This window comes from Oncorhynchus kisutch, linkage group LG3 (genome assembly GCF_002021735.2).
Source record: "Oncorhynchus kisutch isolate 150728-3 linkage group LG3, Okis_V2, whole genome shotgun sequence".
Taxonomy (NCBI): Eukaryota; Metazoa; Chordata; class Actinopteri; order Salmoniformes; family Salmonidae; genus Oncorhynchus; species Oncorhynchus kisutch.
This window is the reverse complement of record NC_034176.2, coordinates 63422301-63442890: the sequence shown is the minus strand read 5'-3', so window position 1 is coordinate 63442890 and position 20590 is coordinate 63422301. Positions and strand designations below refer to the sequence as shown.

Genomic DNA, 20590 nt, shown 5'->3' with positions numbered 1-20590 from the left:
GCCCATTACAAGATCCTCCTTCATCTCCTTCTATACTTTAATTTCAGTCATGTGTTATTTCTGTCTCTGATTGTAGTCAATACGCCTGTCAGGGGCACTAGTATTTTGTGTTTATTCCATGGCAACAACACAGAAACAAACACTTACTCATTATCATAACCCCCCTCCTTTAAAGCTGCAATATGCAACTTTTTGGGCGACCCGACCAATTTCACATAGAAATGTGAGTTATAGATATGTAATTCTCATTGAAAGCAAGTCTAGGAAACAGTAGATCTGTTCTATGTGTGCTATTTTCTATGCTTCCAGTTCTGAAGTTTTGTTTTTACATGTTTTACTTTCAGTTTTGTACACCAGCTTCAAACAGCTGAAAATACAATATTTCTGGTTATGGAAAATATATTTCACAGCTGTTTAGACAGAAACAATGATTCTCTACACAATGTCCGCTTGTTTTGTCACATAAACTGAAATCAGGCTAACTATTAGAATCTTAGCAACCAGGAAATAGCAGAAAGATTTCTGCACATTGCACCTTTAACATCACATTACCAAGTAGGTTTGAAAGGCTCTACAAATAAAAAGGCTACCTTTAGTCTCATCTGACCAAAAGCCTGGCTGGATAATATAAAGATTTGAATGTGAATTCATACAAAATCTCAACAGAGACACATCTACTGTTGACTGCATGGACTGGGGGGTGGGCCCTTTCTTACTCAGCTTCCCCCCATGGTCTGACATAACCTTATTTGTCTTCTCCTCAAGCATTCAACCTGTTCCCATTCCTTCATAATTACAACTAGAAGAAACAGGAAACATCTTACACAACCTACTGTACTGTGCAAACAAGAATTAATCCAATCTCTCACACAAGTCTATATGTGACAATACAACCTGTTAGTGGAGGGAGCAAGATTACAGGCTACAGCTAAGGATGCTTAGTGGGATGACACACTGCAAAAAAACAAGTTAGTTTGCTCATCTCATATACATTTAGACAGCTGCACTCATTAGCTAGTACCAAAAACCCGACCCTAGGCAACACAGTGACTAGGATCTGGCTTCAATGATGGACTCTTTTGGCATAGAGGAACTACGTCACTGTCTACTTCGATAAGGGAAGAGACAAAATCTGAGGACACTCCCAACAAATTACGAGGCAGACATGCCAGAACGTCAAAACCTTTGCATCAACTACCTTAACTAAAACTAGTGCAAACGAGCCTCTTGGGAAACGCACTCATTAAAAATAGCCTCTGTGATCTCCATCTTGCTAGCAACTATTTTGTAGTTTATTTAAGCTGATAAAGTAGCAACGTAGGCAGTGACAGTACCTCTATGCCAAAAGTTTCCATCATTGAAACCAGACCCTAGTTACTGTTGCCTAGCGTCGGGTGTTCAAGACTACTCATTAGCAGAGTATTGTACTTCAATGGGGACACTTAAGCAGGCTGAAGCACAGAATGTTCATTGTGACCTATGTTAAGGGTAAAGGCATGAACTGGATGACTAAATTATAACGATAGCAGACCATTTAACAATGAGTCAGGACTGCACAAGTGAGAGGAACGTCCCATATAATCACAGTCAACTGATTTTATAGCGTGTAAACTGCTGTCAGCTAGCCGAAATGTTTCAAATATAATTATGCCGATATACAGTAATACCCTCCCACACACACTGAGCAGGGCAAGTGATTGACCTGATTCTCATGCCACTTGGCAGGCATGGCCACTGGACATTAGGATGTGTTGGATGGCAGGGGGAGTCAGAGACTGTAACTACAGAGGGAGGGGGTATAATAGAACTGGCAGACTCCTGTCTATAGAATAACTCTCATCTCACTTCTTTAGAAGGGGAAAGAGGGGAGTAGGGGGTGTAGGTAATTATAGCAAGAGTGGGAGGCAATTGCAGGTGTGGGGGACAGAGGAGTGACTTTAGTGTAGGAGGTGCTAACTGTAGTGGTACAGGTGGGAGGGGTCACATTGGGAAAGGAGACGATGGCCCTTGTGGTGGGAGAGAGGGGTAACAGTCAGATAACTGATTGCAGCATCTGTGATCTAGCCCTCGCTGAATACCAATACTCCACACGGAGAAAGAAATCATCCTATAACCTTGGTATGAAATGCATAAACATAATCAGAATACTGACAATAAGACAAAAGGAAACCAGTGTTCCTTTTACTGAATACTGTGTACTATGAAGGTTAGTCAACACTGTTGGAATATACCCCTGGATGAAACAAACAAATATGGTGGTACAATAAATCATATGATTGTACTCCCAACTTCAAAACAAATCCAATTGTATTTGTCACATGCGCCAAATACAACAGGTTTAGACCTTACAGTGAAATGCTTACTTCCAAGCCCTAACCAATAATGCAGTTTAAAAAATTACAAAAATAAAAAATACACACAAAAAATCAAGAATAAGAAATAAAAGTAACAAATAATCAGCAGTAAAATCACAATAGCGAGGCTACACACAGGGGGTACCGGTACAGAGTCAATGTGCGGGGGCACCGGTTAGTTGAGATAATTGAGGTACTATGTACATGTACTGTAGGTAGAGTTATTAAAGTGACTATGCATAGATAATAACAGAGAGTAGCAGAAGTGTAAAAGGGGGAGCAATGAAAATAGTCTGGGTAACTTACTCAGATATGCATGTCTACTACTAATGTATATACTGTCACTTGCACAGTGCATAAACACACACACACACACATACACTTTTTGCAAAGGCAAAGCAAATGGCATCCCTTTTCTTTTCTTGGCAGCCTGAGCTGAGTAATCCAGGCATCTGAGAATTGTGCACCATCCTGTGATGTAAAGGCAGCAGAATGTCTGTGTAGATTCACAAGACCAATGGGGAAACAAGCAGATAAATCAGTCTGTTTTCCATGGAGTGTCTTCCTTTCCCTGAGCCTTCTCTCTCTATCCACAGCACTGGGCTGTGTCTGCCTGCCTGACACTGCTGCCTGCCTGCTCCTTCTCTCCCCCTCTGGCCACCAGCCTAGACTGCCTGTACACACTCGTCACGGACACTTGTCTCTCACAAGTGAGACAAACCTGGTCTTGTTCTTGAAGCACTACTGTTATGACACACCTTCTGCTTGTGTGACAGGTGATGGGGTTGGACGTGGCATTACTGTATATCCGTATATTAGTGTACAGTAGATGAACCAAAGAAAAACTGGCTGGATCAGATCCAATGTCAAGGACAGAGAAAGATCTGTTGGGCAATTAGGCTTCTGCTATTGTCTTTCACAACACTATGATACATTTTTGCACTTAGAGTTAGCAGTTAGTTCTTCTGGTAACAATACAGGCATTAGCCAGCATGTAATGTCAATAGTTGGAGGCTTTTATTTTAACCGTATGATTAGAGATTTTGTATGTCCAGTTGACAATTCAGTTTCACCTCAAAACAACAAGGTAAGCATGAGGCCAGAGGCCAACAGTGTAAAAGGTTTTCATGTGCCATTTCACTGTCCTTGAAACGCTGATACAGATCCCCAGTATGGCAGCCAGACACTAAATGTATCAATGACCAAAATATTTTTTGAATGTATCAGAATACTGGAAAGCATGACGACTAGGGTGATCACCTCTCAAAAATGTTTATGTATTTGACATAATTTGGTTGAACTCCTACATGAAAGAACAATAAGCATTGATGTATATTACTATAATTTGTTTCATGGGATCAGATAAAATTGTGTTCAATTGTAGTATAGTTTAATATAGTATGGTATGATATTGTACAATATATATTTACTATTTGAATTATGCATAACAAATATTACAATTGCAATATCAAACTTTGTATCTGGTTGCTGCAATACTGTATTCAACTTTTGGCGTAAAAACATTATTCCTTAATACAATATTCCCTCCTAATCCATCCTATATTATATGCATGAGCTGAATGATTACAATCCACTGAATAAATTAAACCTGTGTAAGAGGTTGTTATTAACTTAATTACATTATTGGGATTATAAAGATCACTGCTTATTTTGAAAATGTGTGAAAAGGCTTTATAAATGCAGGCTACAGTCATATTGGTTTGTGCTGTACATCATACTCTCTGTAGCCATGTTTCACCACAATGTTTCACCCGTTCTCTGGATATTCTTCAGAATTCACTGTATGTTTTTGGACATATGGCCAGTAGGCCCTTGAGGTATAGCATCAATAATGGACAATGTCCATAATGCTGAGCAATCCTGTGCTTTACCTTTGAAGCCATGCATCAGATGCATGCACTGTACTGTATAGCCAATGTCACAGTCAAGGGCAATACTTAATGAATAACAAGAGAATGAGGCTGCACTTCCATTTATACCTCTTATATGAAAACTTGAAGAATGATACTGGTAATTTATAGGTAGAACTGGTTATGATAATGTTGAACACATGATACCTGAAACCTTAAATACAAGTAGTGTGTGTGTGTGTGTGTGTGTGTGTGTGTGTGTGTGTGTGTGTGTGTGTGTGTGTGTGTGTGTGTGTGTGTGTGTGTGTGTGTGTGTGTGTGCGTGCATGGTGGCGGGGGGCTAATTATTCAGTCATTAGCACATCACCTCTCATCAAGCCAATAGAGTTGCTGTACATTGATTAGTGATAAATCAATTCCCTGAGTATAATTTGGATTTAATGAAAAAGAGAGAACATGGAACATTGGTGCACTTCGATTAATTATGTTTTAAAAGGTGATTTATCCTAGAAGAAACTGAACAGACACCTTTGAGAACCATCTATGTGTGTGATGTTCGGCCTGTTCCTGCACACATTATTCTGACACCACGGATATATTAGCCTATATTAGATTTATTTTACTTTATAATTGTATTTCCAATGTTGAATAAGTTATAGCTATATTATAGCTGATGTCTAATAAATACAATTAAAATGAAGAGTAAATATCATCAGATTATGTAATCCTCCGACGTGTAAATGATTTTTGATTCGTTTTCAATTCATTAAACAAATGATTCCACACACATTTACGCACCGAATTAGGCCTAAACCAAATGTATCCTTTTATATCCGAGATGACTGCATTTTCTGATGCCATCACTAAATACCCTATCACTAATGCATTTGCCATTGTGCCTGATAGTGAGCTAGTGAAATTATTAGTTGAAGAGAAAGTACCCATTTCATTTGCCTTGTAGGCTAGGTGAGTGTGTATGGACGCATCCTGCCCACACTTCATCAGCGCATGGCGCTCTGACGTCTAGCCAGAGCGCAATGGAGTTAGTTACCTGAAATCACTGTAAGGATGAATTATCCAAAATCCGGCGGATTTAACCCGCTCCTGTTCCCGTTCCACTGCCTTTTCGCTCCCAAACATCCTCAGGGAGAACTTGTTGACCCCCGGTTGCAGCATTGCCCCAAACTGCCTGTGTATGAATCCTGCCTGGTACAATCTCTCGTCGTCCGGGGAAATTTGATCAATGCCATCCAACTTTATGAACCCTGATTCCTGGTCAAGAGAAGCATGTTGGGCACCACCAGCACCACCACCGCTGGCGCCTTGCGCACCTTGGTCCGCCGCACCGCCAATAGCTCCGGGAGGGCTCTCCTCGCTCGGGGTGACGTCCCCCTCTGTGATGAGGTGCCTCTCCTCCGCCGAGTCTGAGTCGTGCACATGCCGACTGGTGATGGAGGAGAGACTGCCACGAAATCTCCGACAATCTCCGTTTAAACTGGTCTTCGTTGGTCTCCCAATGTCCGTCTCCATGATCACTGTGTCCCCACTTCTGGTCTCCCCGATGCCTTTGAAGCTTCCTCTGGAGGTTGGTGACGGCAAGGGTTTCATCCTAATACTCTTCCTCCGGGTGTCCTTGTCGCCGTCTTCTCCTTCGCCCATAATAGAAGCTTTCTGTCCAATATGCTGTGGCAAACTGTAGAGCCTTTTACGCATGGAGGAGTGCAACCTGTCCATTATGACATTGAAAAGGAACGAACAAATTCAAATGCAATAGATGTCCAGAATAGGATGGTTACTGTTGAGAAGTATTGCCACGAACCACACAGCTCCCTATCTGTGAGTGAGAGCGACCAGTCTGGAGCTAATCTCAAACCCTGAAAGCATTACACTGATACACATGACACGGGCGGCTTTGGCTCTTCTGGTGCAAATACAGGAAGAGGCTATCTCGATCATTACCTGGCAGTTTAGATATGCCTTCTCTCGCTGCTTTGACAGTCCGCTTCACCATAACACTCCTGGTAGGCACGTACGCTCCAACCGTGTGCGGACCAAGTGGGGCTGGGCGGGGGGGGGGGGGGGGGGGGGGGTGCTGGAAGAAGCCACTTTAGCATGACCGACTGACAGAGAGGAGACGAGGAGGTCATGAACAGCGTGAGGAGGGATGCTCTTTTCCTCCAGATTTGTGTCAGCTGCCTCTCAATAATAAACAATGCAATGCAATCACGCACCATAGGCTACATCAGCAGCAGCATCCAAGGACCCGCTGACATCTATCCCAAGCATTCTGGTAACATGAATATTCATGAAGCTGATGTGTTACCATAGGAGCCAACGTGGTCTCAGAGCATTTCTTGTTACTCTGTAGTCGACATAAATCCGAGACACTCCACTTAGTATGATATGTTACCTTTCGCATGGTATGTATTAATTTGTGATGTCCATCATCCATTTTGTATGATGTGTTAGAAATTACTATGATATGTTACGATATCGTATAATATGTTACGAATTTACAAAAGGTATATGTTACGAATTCCAATTTGTTTTGGCTAATGTTAGCTAGGTGTCTAAAGCTAGCTAGCATTAGGGGTTAAGGTTAGCAGTTAATGTTAGGGTTAGCTAAAAGGGTTAAGGTTAGGGGAAGGGTTAGCTACAGTCCTTGACTTGGGCAGTAGCTCACTGGAGCTACCGGCACCTTAAATGTTCTACTGCTTGAGCTCATGTTCATTTTCTAGAATATTAGCTCAAAAGTATTGTGGAGCTCTTGCACCTAAATATATACAGTACAGGTGTTGTGCTGAAAAGCTCCCTCCTGCCAGAATCCCCCCCTCCCCTTCGCGTGAACGCGCACGCACTCAGTTCTTCATTGCTGCGACTTGCTTGCTAGTTGAGATTTCTGATCACGTTAGGCTGCGTTTCATTTGATTTTATATGTTGGTTTGATCGCGGGGGAGGCACAAGTAATGTCTGCAGTTTTCGGTTTGGCTATTTGTTTCAATTGTATTAGTCTAAAAATAAATCTCTTTGCCAAAATTCGTCATCTCTCCCATGTCTTATTCGACTAGTAGTTGTTCTGAAATGTTTATTGCTTGCCTACATTTTAATACCCTCCTGTATGTTTAATATAACACACATACATTCATTATTACCTTCGGTTGCCTATCCTGACGTACTTTCTATAGAAAGTATTTGACTCTGATGTGTGCCACAGAAAGTATTTGACTCTAGCCACAAAATTAAGGAAATTAGAAAGGGGGTCGAATCTGAGAATGCAGGGATTCCAGCAGGGTGTGAGTTGAAGGAGTCCAATCTGGAGCTGACAAGGGCTGGAATGTAAATGACGAGATCATCTCGGGTTATCTAACATCTGAAGATGGGCAGGCATTCCCTCGGATGAAGAGCATCTCCGTCTTGCTGATTATGTGCTGTCATCCAGGTGGAAATGTAACCTGCATATCTGATGTAGGAAAATAGATAAGTTGAGTGTCCTATGAATATGTATATGTACTTTTTTCTATTATTATCATTATTGTGTTTTGTGGTTGAGGGGTGGGGGAGGTTGATGGGGATGTTGCAGGTTCTGGGGTGTCCTATTGAGGGCGAAGGGACCTATTGGGGAGGGGATTCTTCATGGAGGCACATTCAGTCATAGTTTTGTTTATTATATTATTATACATGTATTTATTTTTGTAATATTTTTTTCTATCAATATAACAGTTTACTGAGATTATGTATATGCACTCGTTTCCTTATAACTTCCTTTTTTGCCCAGAGTATAAATAGATAGAAGGGGGGGGGGGCGACATTTCGTCAGGCAAGAAAATGGCCTTACCGAACCCCCCACCCCTTCTAATTTCCTTAATCATGTGGCTAGAGTCAAATACTTTCTGTGGCACACATCAGAGTCAAATACTTTCTATAGAACACACTACACGTCAGGATAGGCAACGAAGGTAATAATGAATGTATGTGTGTTATATTAAACATACAGGAGGGTATTAAAATGTAGGCAAGCAATAAACATTTCAGAACAACTACTAGTCGAATAAGACATGGGAGAGATGACGAATTTTGGCAAAGAGATTTATTTATAGACTAATACAATTGAAACAAATAGCCAAACTGAAAATTACAGACATTACTAGTGTCTCCCCCAAGATCAAACCGACATAAAATGAAACACAGCCTAACGTGATCAGTAATCTCAACTAGCAAACAAGTCGCAGCAATATAGAATTGAGTGCGTGCGCGTTCACGCTAAGGGGGGGGGGGGGGGGGACTGGCAGGGGGGAGCTTTTCGGCAAAACACCGGCGCAACATCTATTTCAGTCCAAGTCAAGCACTGGTTAGCTAACATGCTAAGCAGTTGCAAAGTAGTTCAAAAGTAGTGAGTCGTTGCAAAGTTGCTAATTAGCCAAAATGCTAAAGTTTCCATAATGGGATTCAAACACACCGTTCACGTTATACCAACCCCACTCCTTTCATTTAACCTTCTATCTTATGTAACCATGCCAAATGTAACATATCATACTAATATGTCTAGTCTATGAGACCAGTCTGTAGAAGCGAGAACTGCAAATAAGCAAAGCGCTCCCCATTTCTTCAATAGCTATCAGGTCCTTTTAAGTTATGTCCCCTCGGGATTGTTTTTTTGCAGCCTGGGCTATGCGTATCCAAAGGTGATACTTAGGCTACTATGCCATTCTTCATGCTTTTGTTCATCAGGTTGTAGGATATGCAGACAGCAGCTGTGGTAGAATGATCAGCTGGTAGGGGATACTGCTACACTAATTTAATGCCATACTGGTGATTTATCAAGATAACTTTCACAAACCAAAATGTACAGTATATGAAATAAACATTGTTAAAGAGTTATAGAAATTTATTTTTTGTATATTTTGCTCAACCTTAACAATGCCTACATAATGCAAATTAAATTAAATTATGCAAATAAAATCAATAAAATTATGTTCAAAAAGGATATAGGCTGTGGTAAGCCATCTCATGAATTAATATAATGTATCCAAGTGAGCAGACACCTAAGCCAATTGATTCATGAATGGTTAACTCAAGATGCCCTCAAATGCCCTTTGTGCCCACTCCCATACCCAATAATTCTGGATTTCTTTGTGGTATACAGGTAGATCAGAAAAGCCACATCCCTGATTGGCAGATGTTTTGCAACCCTGATTAGAAGTACCTGCTGCTCATCGGTTGTTCCCTACAAATGCTGTTTTGAATGTTTTTTTTTTTACCGACACACTGAAGAAGACTGCAAGCGGAATCATCTGTGTATGCTATCCCTGATGCAGTAAAAATAATAGATAAACCTAAAAATGCAACATATGTTTCAGTGCAGGTCCATTATACTGTTTGTTAGCCTATAGCCTAATGATGCAGCCTAATGATGCAATGCAGGAAATGTAAAACTTATAGTGCATTCGAGGTTTAAAAAGGCTTATGAAGTTTGTCATTTCCACCTTGAAATTTCAGACTTGATTTTCTCTTATGAAAAATGTATGTATTTATTTATTTTGCTGTTACTCTGTTCTGGACCTTATAGCCTACTGGCTACTTTCACCCCTAATTTAGACATGTTTCTGCTAATAATATCCAACATTTGGTAGGCCATATTATAATTTCAGACCTTTTGTTGGACATTTGGTAGGCCATTTCTATGTCAACTATAGTTAAGATACATGCAGCTTCTCTTCTGTCATAACTTTTTGCCCCAAAAGACTAAATAAAGTGGTGCTCAGCAGAATAATGTCTTACAGTGATAGAATGAATGCATTAGAAATCTAGGTAACAATGGTAAAGTTGTCTGCTTTGTTTAGGGACCGGGAAGAAAATGCAATAACTCGAAAAAAGTGGAAAGATTGGTCCTGTGCAAAATGTCCAAATGTCATCAGTTTGACCGGTTTTAAAGAAATGAAAAGCTGAGAAAACAATGAAACAAGTTTCTGATAAGACTTCAGTTCATCTTTGGTGCATATTTTACGAGGTTGAAAATCAGTAGAGGCTCCTTAGAGGAAGGGGAGGACCATCCTCAGTGAATTTCATAAAAATAAAATAGTGAAACATTTAAAAAGTTACCCTTTTTAGATAAAACTAGGCCTATACAAAATATATTCACATCACCAAATAATTGATTAAAACAAACTGTTTTGCAATGAAGGTCTACGGTAGCCTCAACAGCATTCTGTAGGTTAGCACCACCAGTTTCCGTCCTCCTCTAGGTACATTGACTTCAATACAAAACCAAGGATGCTCATGGTTCTCACCCCCCTCCATAGACTTACACAGCAATTATGACAACTTCTGGAGGACGTCCTCCAACTTATCAGAGTTGTTGCAGCATGAACTGCAATGTTGTCCACCCAATCAAAGGATCAGAGAATGAATCTAGTACTAAAAGCATAAGCTAGCTAGTGCGTGGTGAGTAGTTGACTCAAAGAGAGAAAGACAATAGTTGAACAGTTTTGAACAAATTAATTTTTGTATTTAAAAAAACTTTCACTGTCATTTAGCTAGCTAGTTTAGCCTACTAAAACACCAGGCACCAAACAGAGGGATGCTATGTTAGCTAGCTGGCTATGGCTATCCAACACTGGAACTCTTCCAAGTAAAGATAAGCTTTTGGTTTTATTAAATGATTTCTACTGGGTGTAACTGCTTGCTGACTGTTCACTGTACTCCATGATTGTAGCGGATTTATGAATGCGTTAGTTCTAGTAGCTATATTGACTATGACATTACTAACGTTGTTAGCTAATATGGTGACAAAAATGTAGGATGTGTGTAGCGGTCAGCAGTTATGATATGAAGATTTGGAAATATTTTTTCACCTGGTCACAGACAGCTGATGTGTTGTGCACTGAAATCTACAAGCGAAAAAAGTGGGAGGAGGAGAGCATGTAGATGTGAGAAGGAATTATACAACGATCAAAATGTTCATGCTGTTTGTATGTGGCTGCTATGAAAGTGAACTGTGTTTGCACTTGATCAAGGGGGTATTCATTCTCCCGATTCTATTGAAAAACTTTCTTAAACAGAAGCAAACAGAACGAAACAGGGATAAACATACCTGAATTTGTCCAATAGAAACTCTCGTTTCCAACTGGTGGACTAATGATTACAGCCTATATCAGCTAGATGCAGGCAAGAGTGTGCAAGGCGGTCACTGTCACCTCGATTACTCACATTTTTCTCTCGACCTGTGCACCTACGTTGCAAACTTTTATAGGCTAGGTTTTAGCAACCTCATGATGGGTATTGGGAAAATTTGAGGATCATGTAGTAGCCTAAACCTATCGATGTTACATTGAGCTGGGTGAATGGAATATGAATTTTAGTCATCCAATATGCTGTAATAGAAATAAGGCCATGCTCATTAAAAAAAGTATCATCCTCCCTCTTAAACATCAGCAACCACCACTGGTGAAATACTGCTTGCATAACACATTACACATTACATGACATGCTCATTCACATTTTCTCAAGAAAGATTGAAAGAAATACATAATATTTCTCCACGTCTGTTCCTGAGACAAAATGACCATTTGTTGTATCATTTTACTGCAAGAAATGCATAATTCTGCAGAGTTAATATTATATTTGCGAGAGGTTATTTGCTAACAGACAGTGTTCATATATATCAGTTACTATTCCATATACATTTAAATGAGGAATATTCTGTTTATTCATGAATATAAGGATACTCGTGAGCGTGATATCAAAGGTGCATGTAAACACTTTATTCAAGACTTTACGCTGTATGTGAGCTATGAATACCTTGCGCACTTAAATGTGGTCTCTATTCTAATCTAGCACCACCAACACATCACTCAGTAAATCAAATTTTTTTAGCAATTGAGTTTGGGGATTAGGTTAGAGTTGAGTAGGTGCAACTAATGTGCTGGGCAGACACACAAAAAACGCACTTCTAGCATCTCCAGCCAGCACACAGAAACACAATATACGTGACTCATGACTTTCTGATATTCCCGCGCTCATCAAGCAAAACAAACGTGGCTAACTAGCTAGCGTTAGCTCTTCTTATAAATATATATCTTATATTCTTAAATATTTTTTTTTTTTACAAATGACAACTGTAACGTTACATAAATCTATATGGAGGTTGAAACTTTTTTTTTAACGTTTTTTGCCTGGGACCAAAGAAGACGACGGTAATCCATGGAAGGTGACATGAAGTTGTCTAGTCGTGAATTTTGTCCAACAACGTCTGTCTTTATATGAGATAACGCTAGCCAAAGTTAGGTACCTAATGCCACTTGCTAGCTAGGCTAACCAAACATAGTTTACAAATATAGGCGAGTTTACTATATTAGCAAATCAAAGAGTTATAGGTCTACACTTTACATTATGGATTTTGCCTCAGATGTGATGTTGAAAAATGTGTCTTGAAACTTCTCTAGATGTTTGAGCCCAGTGAAAGCGCGGGTGAATTGGTGCTCACCATTGTGGAATCCGGTCATATGTTGGTGTCCCAAGGTCACGATCTTCTGGTAAGTGAGTTGAGGTCTAGCTACTAGACTTTATATGCCCTTTGATGTCCTAAAGTCAAGTCATTCCTGGATGGATCTGGATCTAGTTTTTACTGTATTTTATCTGGACTGACACATTTCATGCATGCACATCTCTAGGCCAAGTAACAATGTATCCAAATATGATAAAATTAAAATAAAATATCCCCCAATATATTCAATAATTGATTATTATATACCAAGTTACTGCCAAATGTACACTCAATAGACATATAATAGCTGTTGTTGTCCAACCTGCACTCATTGTTGGCCTAAATTACACTGACTGTACAAAACATTAGGAACACCTGCACTTTCCATGACATATGTGAATCCAGTTGAAAGCTATAAACACTTACTGATGCCACTTGTTAAATCCACTTTAATCAGTGTAGATAAAGGGGAAGAGACAGGTTAAATAAGGATTTTTAAGCCTTGAGACATTGATTATGTATGTGGGCCATTCAGAGGGTGAATGGGCACGACAAAAGATTACAGTGTCTTTGAACAGGGTATGGTAGTAGATGCCAGGTGCACCAGTTTGAGTGTCAAGAACTGCAATGCTGCTGGGTTTTTCACACTCAATAGTTTCCCATGTGTATCAAGATTAGTCCACCACCCAAAGGATAACCAGCCAATTTGACACAACTGTGGGAAGCATTGGCATCAACATAGGCCAGCATCCCTGTGGAATGCTTTCAATACCTTGTAGAGTCCATGCCCCAAAGAATTGGGGCTGTTCTGAAGGCAAAAGGGGGTGCAAATCAATATTAGGAAGGTGTTAATGTTTTGTACACTTTGTACACTTATTTTTTATTAACAAATATGCCTTCTAACTCAGGCTAGTCTAAGCTTAGATATATTTTACTAGGATTATAAACTGATAGCCTAGCTATGGATACAATTGTATGTTTTTTTGCAACAATGTTGAAAAGTGACCCCAATTTGGACATTCAAAGGACTTGATTACAAGTCCTTGAAAATGCAAGGAACGAGAACAAATACTGAACACCTGCTAGGTTGTAGCTGTACATAGAATAGTGCCTGTGTTAGTGTGTAGTTTAGTGTGTGTCTCCTCAAGGTTCACTGCCAGACTCTGTGTGCAGCTGAGAGACCCAGCGGGAATGGCTGTAGAAACACAATGGCCATAGCTGCACTATGCCACATCGAGTGCTGGATGGAAAGTGGCTACAGCTATCTTGCTGAGCCAACATGCTAATTCATGTCAGGACACAAAGTGCTCTCTGACAAAAGTGGATAGTGGTCATTGATAGATCGGCGCCCTTAATCTTAATGCTCTTGAGTATCTTTCAATGAAGAGAGTTTACAGTAGTACACGGTGGCTGATTCCAGGGGAGTCCCAACTGAATGATGATGCCATATTAGGATGCACCATGCTGGAGGAGAGAGAGGGTTATTGTGTGTAATCATCATCCAGATTACTCCTGATTCTAAGATATAGTGTAATGGGGGCTTTCTCTCAGAAACGACTGGCTATGCCTCACAGAATGACTTGAAGACTAGTCTTGTTGAAATTATGTAATGTGATTACTCCCTGATATGATAATGTTCAACTAAAAATAGAAAGAATCCCTTCAGAACATCTCAGCGGAGTAGGAAAATTGAAATCTGTTTTGAATCTGGAAGTACGGAGCTGAAGTGTAATGTTTTATGTAACAGAGCTGAGTAGACTATTCATCCCTCCATTGTGTTGAAGTCCATTTGAAATGGAGAAACATAACTTGCAGTATCTACAGTGGCAAAAAAAATACATATGAACCCTTTGGAAATACCTGGATTTCTGCATAAATTGGTCATAAAATTTGATCTGATCTTCATCTAGGTCACAACAATAGACATGCATAGTCTGCTTAAACTAATAACACACAACCAATTATACGTTTTCATGTCTTTATTGAACACACCGTGCAAACATTCACAGTGCAGGCTGGAAAAAGAATGTGAACCCTTGGATTTAAAAACTGGTTGACCTTCCTTTGGCAGCAATAACATCAACCAAATGTTTTCTGTAGTTGCGAATCAGACCTGCACAACGGTCAGGAGGAATTTTGGATCATTCCTCTTTACAAAAATGTTTCAGTTCAGCAATATTCTTGGGATGTCTGGTGTGAACTGCTCTCTTGAGGACATGCCTCAGCATCTCAAATCGGGTTGAGGTCAGGACTCTGACTGGGCCACTCCAGAAGGCATATTTTCTTCTGTTGAAGCCATTCTGTTGTTAATTTACTTCTGTGTTTTGGGTCATTGTCCTGTTGCATCACCCAACTTCTGTTGAGCTTCAATTGGCGGACAGATACCCTAACATTCTCCTGCAAAATGTCTTGATAAACTTGGGAATGAATTTTTCCGGCGATGATAGCAAGCTGTCCAGGCCCTGAGGCAGCAAAGCAGCCCCAAACCATGATGCTCCCTCCACCATACTTTACAGTTGGGATGAGGTTTTGATGTTGGTGTGCTGTGCTGTTCTGTGCTTTTTTTTCTCTACACATAGTGTTGTGTGTTCCTTCCAAACAACTAAACTGTAGTTTCATCTGTCCACAGAATATTTTGCCAGTAGCGCTGTGGAACATCCAGGTGCACTTTTGCAAACTTCAGACTTGCAAAAATGTTTTTTTTTTGGACAGCAGTGGCTTCTTCCGTGGTGCCCTGCCATGAATACCATTCTTGTTTAGTGTTTTATGTATTGTAGACTCGTCAACAGAGATGTTAGCATGTTCCAGAGATTTCTGTAAGTCTTTAGCTGACACTCTAGGATTCTTCTTAACCTCATTGAGCATTCTGCGCTGTGCTCTTGCAGTCATCTTTGCAGGATGGCCACTCCTGTGGAGAGTAGCAACAGTGCTGAACTTTCTCCATTTATAGACAATTTGTCTTACTGTGGACTGATGAACATTAAGGCTTTTAGAGATACTTTTGTAACCCTTTCCAGCTTTATGCAAGTCAACAACTCTTAATCTTAGGTCTTCTGAGATCTCCTTTGTTTGAGGCATGGTTCACATCAGGCAATGCTTCTTGAGGAGAGCATTGCTTGCTGTTTGGGGTTTTAGGCTGGGTTTCTGTACAGCACTTTGAGATATCAGCTGATGTACGAAGGGCTATATAAATAAATTTGATTTGATTTGATTTGTGAATAGCTCAAATTTTGTGAGTATTTTTTATAGGGCAAGGCAGCTCTAACCAACATCTCCAATCTCGTCTCATTGATTTGACTCCAGGTTAGCTGACTCCTGACTCCAATTAGCTTTTGGAGAAGTCATTAGCCTAAGGTTTCACATACTTTTCCCAACCTACACTGTGAATGTTTAAATGATGTATTCAATAGAGACAAGACAAATACAATAATTTGTGTTATTAGTTTAAGCACACTATGTTTGTCTATTGTTGTGACTTAGATGAAGATCAGATCAAATTTGATGACCAATTTATGCAGAAATCCAGGTAATTCCAAAGTGTTCACATGCTTTTTTTGCCACTGTAGATACTGCAAGTTATGTTTCTCCATTTCAATTGGACTTCAGCACAATGGAGGGATGGATCGTCTATTCAGCTCTGTTACATAAAACATTACACTTTATATGTGTATATATATACATATATACATCCATACAGTTGAAGTCGGAAGTTTACATACACTGTATCACAATTCCAGTGGGTCAGAAGTTTACATACACTAAGTTGACTGTGCCTTTAAACAGCTTGGAAAATTCCAGAAAATTATGTCATGGCTTTAGAAGCTTCTGATAGGCTAATTGACATCATTTGAGTCAATTGGAGGTGTACCTATGGATGTATTTCAAGGCCTACCTTCAAACTCAGTGCCTCTTTGCTTGACATCATGGGAAAATCAAAAGTCTGGTTCATCCTTGGGAGCAATTTCCAAACGCCTGAAGGTACCACATTCATCTGTACAAACAATAGTACGCAAGTATAAACACCATGGGACCACTCAGCCGTCATTCCACTCAGAAAGGAGACGCGTTCTGTCTCCTAGAGATAAACTGGTGCACTTCACAAAATAGATGGCTTCATGAGGGAGGAAAATTATGTGGATATATTGAAGCAACATCTCAAGACATCAGTCAGGAAGTTAAAGCTTGGTCGCAAATCGGTCTTCCAAATGGACAATGACCCCGAGCATTCTTCCAGAGTTGTGGCAAAATGGCTTAAGGACAACAAAGTCAAGGTATTGGAGTGGCCATCACAAAGCCCTGACCTCAATCCCATAGAACATTTGTGGGCAGAACTGAAAAAGTATATGCAAGCAAGGAGGCCTACAAAGCTGACTCAGTTACACCAGCTCTGTCAGGAGGAATGGGCCAAGATTCTCCAAACTTATTGTGGGAAGCTTGTGGAAACCTGAAACGTTTGACCCAAGTTAAACAATGTAAAGACAATGCTACCAAATACTAATTGAGTGTATGTATGTAAACCTCTGACCCACTGGGAATATGATGAAAGAAATAAAAGCTGAAATAAATAATTCTCTCTACTATTATTCTGACATTTCACATTCTAAAGTGGTGATCCTAACTGACCTAAGACAGGGAATTCTTACTAGGATTAAATGTCAGGAATTGTGAAAAACTGAGTTTAAATGTATTTGGCTAAGGTGTATATGTAAGCTTCTGACTTCACAACTGCGCTGTTAAAAGACACTGATGTCCTGATGACACTGATGCAACCGCACACCTATGTGAGAGTGGATTCTCGGCCCTCACTAGCATGAAAACTAAATACAGGCACAGACTGTGTGTGGAAAATTATTTAAGAAGGAGACTCTCCAATACAACCCAACTTTGCAGAGTTATGTGCATCCTTCAAGCACACTTTTCTCATTAACGTGTGTTGAGTTATTCACAATTTTCGATGAACAAATAAGGTTTTATATGTAAGATGGTTAAATAAAGAGCAAAATTATGTATTATTATTATTATATTATTTGTGCCCTGGTCCTATAAGAGTTCTTTGTCGCTTCCCACGACCCAGGTTGTGACAAAAACTCACACTCATTCTTCTATTTAATTAATGTATCGTATAGCGTGTGTGTGGCAGGCTTACAATGATGGCAAAAAACAACATTTGAGAGTGTGCTGACCCTGGTGCTAGAGGGGGAACACAGCTGGATGTTGAATGTTTGAAGGGGTACGGGACTATAAAAAGTTTGGGAACCACTGGCATAACAAATAACTAGCTAAACATTTCACGATTTTGATTCTGTTCGTAAATTCAATCTGGAGTGCCAGAGTGCCTTCTAGGCGTTCGTAAATCCAGAGCGTTGTCAGATTGTCCCTTCATAAATTCGGAGCGTTCAGAGCGCACACTGGACGCTCTGGCTGAGAAGTAGGGTTGATCCGAGCATTCAACGGCAGTCAAGCACCCAAGCTAACGTTGGCTAGCTACTTCCAGACACAAATGAGGCTGAGAGAACACCATTTTGCTTTCCCTAGCAGAGCTGGTTATGCTGTAACTGTCCTGCTGGCAACAATTTATTGACGCTTTTTTTGCCGACGTTTACTGACACCGGCCATATTCAACGGGTGTTGAATATAAAGTCATCAGTTATTCTGCGCGAGACTGCTCTGAAATCAGAGTAGATATTTAAAATGAACAATGTCCTTAGCACTTAGCTAATAATTATGTGAATAATCAAGTCAATAAACGTTGGGTAGTTAGTTAGATAGCAGATTGTTAATAATACTGCCTGGCAAGTTCAATGTATTATTAGTAGCCAGCTAACATACCTACTGCTGTAATGCTATGCTGTTCATAAGGATAACATAGCTAACAAATTGTCACAACAAACCTATTTGAAAAGTCAATACTTTATTACATTACTCAACATTTTCTTAAAATGTTTCATGATTAGTTAAACCAATGAATAACTTGTATCCACTTTCGTCAGACTTCGGCCGCCATTTTCTACAAATCTGAAAATGTTGTGAAGCCACGCCCATTTTTGGAAGAATTGCATTATGGGCCCTAAAAGCACGGAAATAGTGCCCACTGCATGTGTACTTTGTAAATTTTTCCACATTTAGTACGACAACTTTTGGCATGCTAACTATATCCATACTATGACCAATAAGCATACTATGTACTCAAATCACGTCTCAAATAGTATGGTTAGTATGAGAATTCGAGCACAGCTTATGACTCTCAAAGATGATATTTAGTACAACAACATTCAGCCTCCAACAGCTGGTTGTTCGAGATGGAGATGGAAGTTATCTTTCCAAATACAGTACATACATACTGATGGCATGCTGCTGGTCACAGGGTCTGTCTGGATGGGTTTCTGAGTCAATAGAGCCCCCTGCAGGCGCGCTTATGTCATTTCAGATCATTTGAGATTGCTCCTGCTAACCAAAAGTAGAGCTGTGATTGCTTCATGCTCCGTCTGATACTATTAAATGGACATGTATGTCTCATTTGAAGACGTGAGGATTAGCTGTGTGCCCTATCCAATATGACTTTGGTTTTACTACTATGACTTTTGACTGTTGTTTGTTTACCATTGTTAGTCTGTCTGAATGTTGTGTTAATTGCATTTTTCAGGATGGGTTTTCCTTGCTTGATGCTCCAAGCTTCCTCAAAGTTCAGCAGAAATCAGATACCCTACTTTTCCGTCTGACTGTTAAGGTGGGTTGCGAAAGTGATTTTCTTGGAGCCTTTATTTGCTTTTAGAAACAACACCATTTTTAAATAGAAGCTACAGTCGTACTGTATACAACAGTATACATACCAACTTGTATTATTATTCTAGCACCTAGTTTTAAATGAAACGGTAGGCTAATGTTAACTACAAGGCAACACCAGAATTTTACACAAGGTAAATTCCTCAGCAATTTGTATAGTGGCAGCTTTATTTACCATAGCCAGATTTCACATTGACATGAGCGTGGCAGAGCTAATTTTTGGCAGGGGTGGCTGTGCTGAGACAACAGTGTAATTGGTCATTAAATGGCCTGAATTAAGGGGATCTGAGGCCTGACACGATGCATTTTAACAGTCTTGGCACAGCTAGCTGGCTGCGAGCAGTGCTTTGGCTGCCCATGTTCTGCCAAGGGCCTAGCTTGTGAGTGATATGTAGGCTATATAAGTGTTGTAGGTACGTGTCACTGTGATGAATTGTAAGTGGCGTGTCAAGCTTGTAGTCTGCTGGTCAAAATTGTCTCAGTAGCGGTGAGGAGGAGATATAGGCCAGCTCTCACACAAAACAATGCTGTGTATGTGCAGGGGGAGAGTTGTTCGATCAGGATGCAGTTCAGCGGCAGCAGGGCTGAGGCCCTGGAGGAGCGTGGCAGTGCAGTACTCAGACTGAAGGAGTACCTGCCTGTCACCACACAGGGGGGGGGCACCACCACCACTCAGCTGCACCCCAACATCCAATCAGCCCCCTACCAAGACCACTGCACAGGATCAACAGGTACTCAACAACACATTCACACAGAAAACATGTAGCTAAGTATTGCATCATGAAAGTGTATTTTGGAACATCTGAATTGTAACAGCTCCTGCAATACATTAACTAACTGAAATGAGTGCATTGTATCTTTTTTTTCACCTGTGTTGCTGTTCTTATTTTAAGAATGTCATTCTTCACAATGTATGAGGCAAACTAGTTTAATGAGGTACTAAAGTTGCTGTTGTTACAGTAAGAATCACCCACTAGATGGTGCTATTTACAAGCATGAAAACAATATAGCTAGTTTAATACTGAACAGCCCTGGAACCAACTAGGTTAATATGGATTTTATGTATGAATCAATGACAATGTGTGATATGTCAATCCTTA

The 20590-nt window shown here is 40.2% G+C and overlaps 1 protein-coding gene across 1 annotated transcript in view; it reads right to left on the bottom strand.

The window, feature by feature from the left end:
• Nucleotides 1-5884, bottom strand: part of LOC109874509 (potassium/sodium hyperpolarization-activated cyclic nucleotide-gated channel 4-like) — a 101942-nt gene extending 96058 nt beyond the window's left edge. The window contains exon 1 of the mRNA XM_031815710.1: nt 5277-5884. Within this exon, the coding sequence (XP_031671570.1) occupies nt 5277-5884 (608 nt within the window). The remainder of the gene's footprint in view (nt 1-5276) is intronic.
• Nucleotides 5885-20590: the final 14706 nt, after the last annotated feature.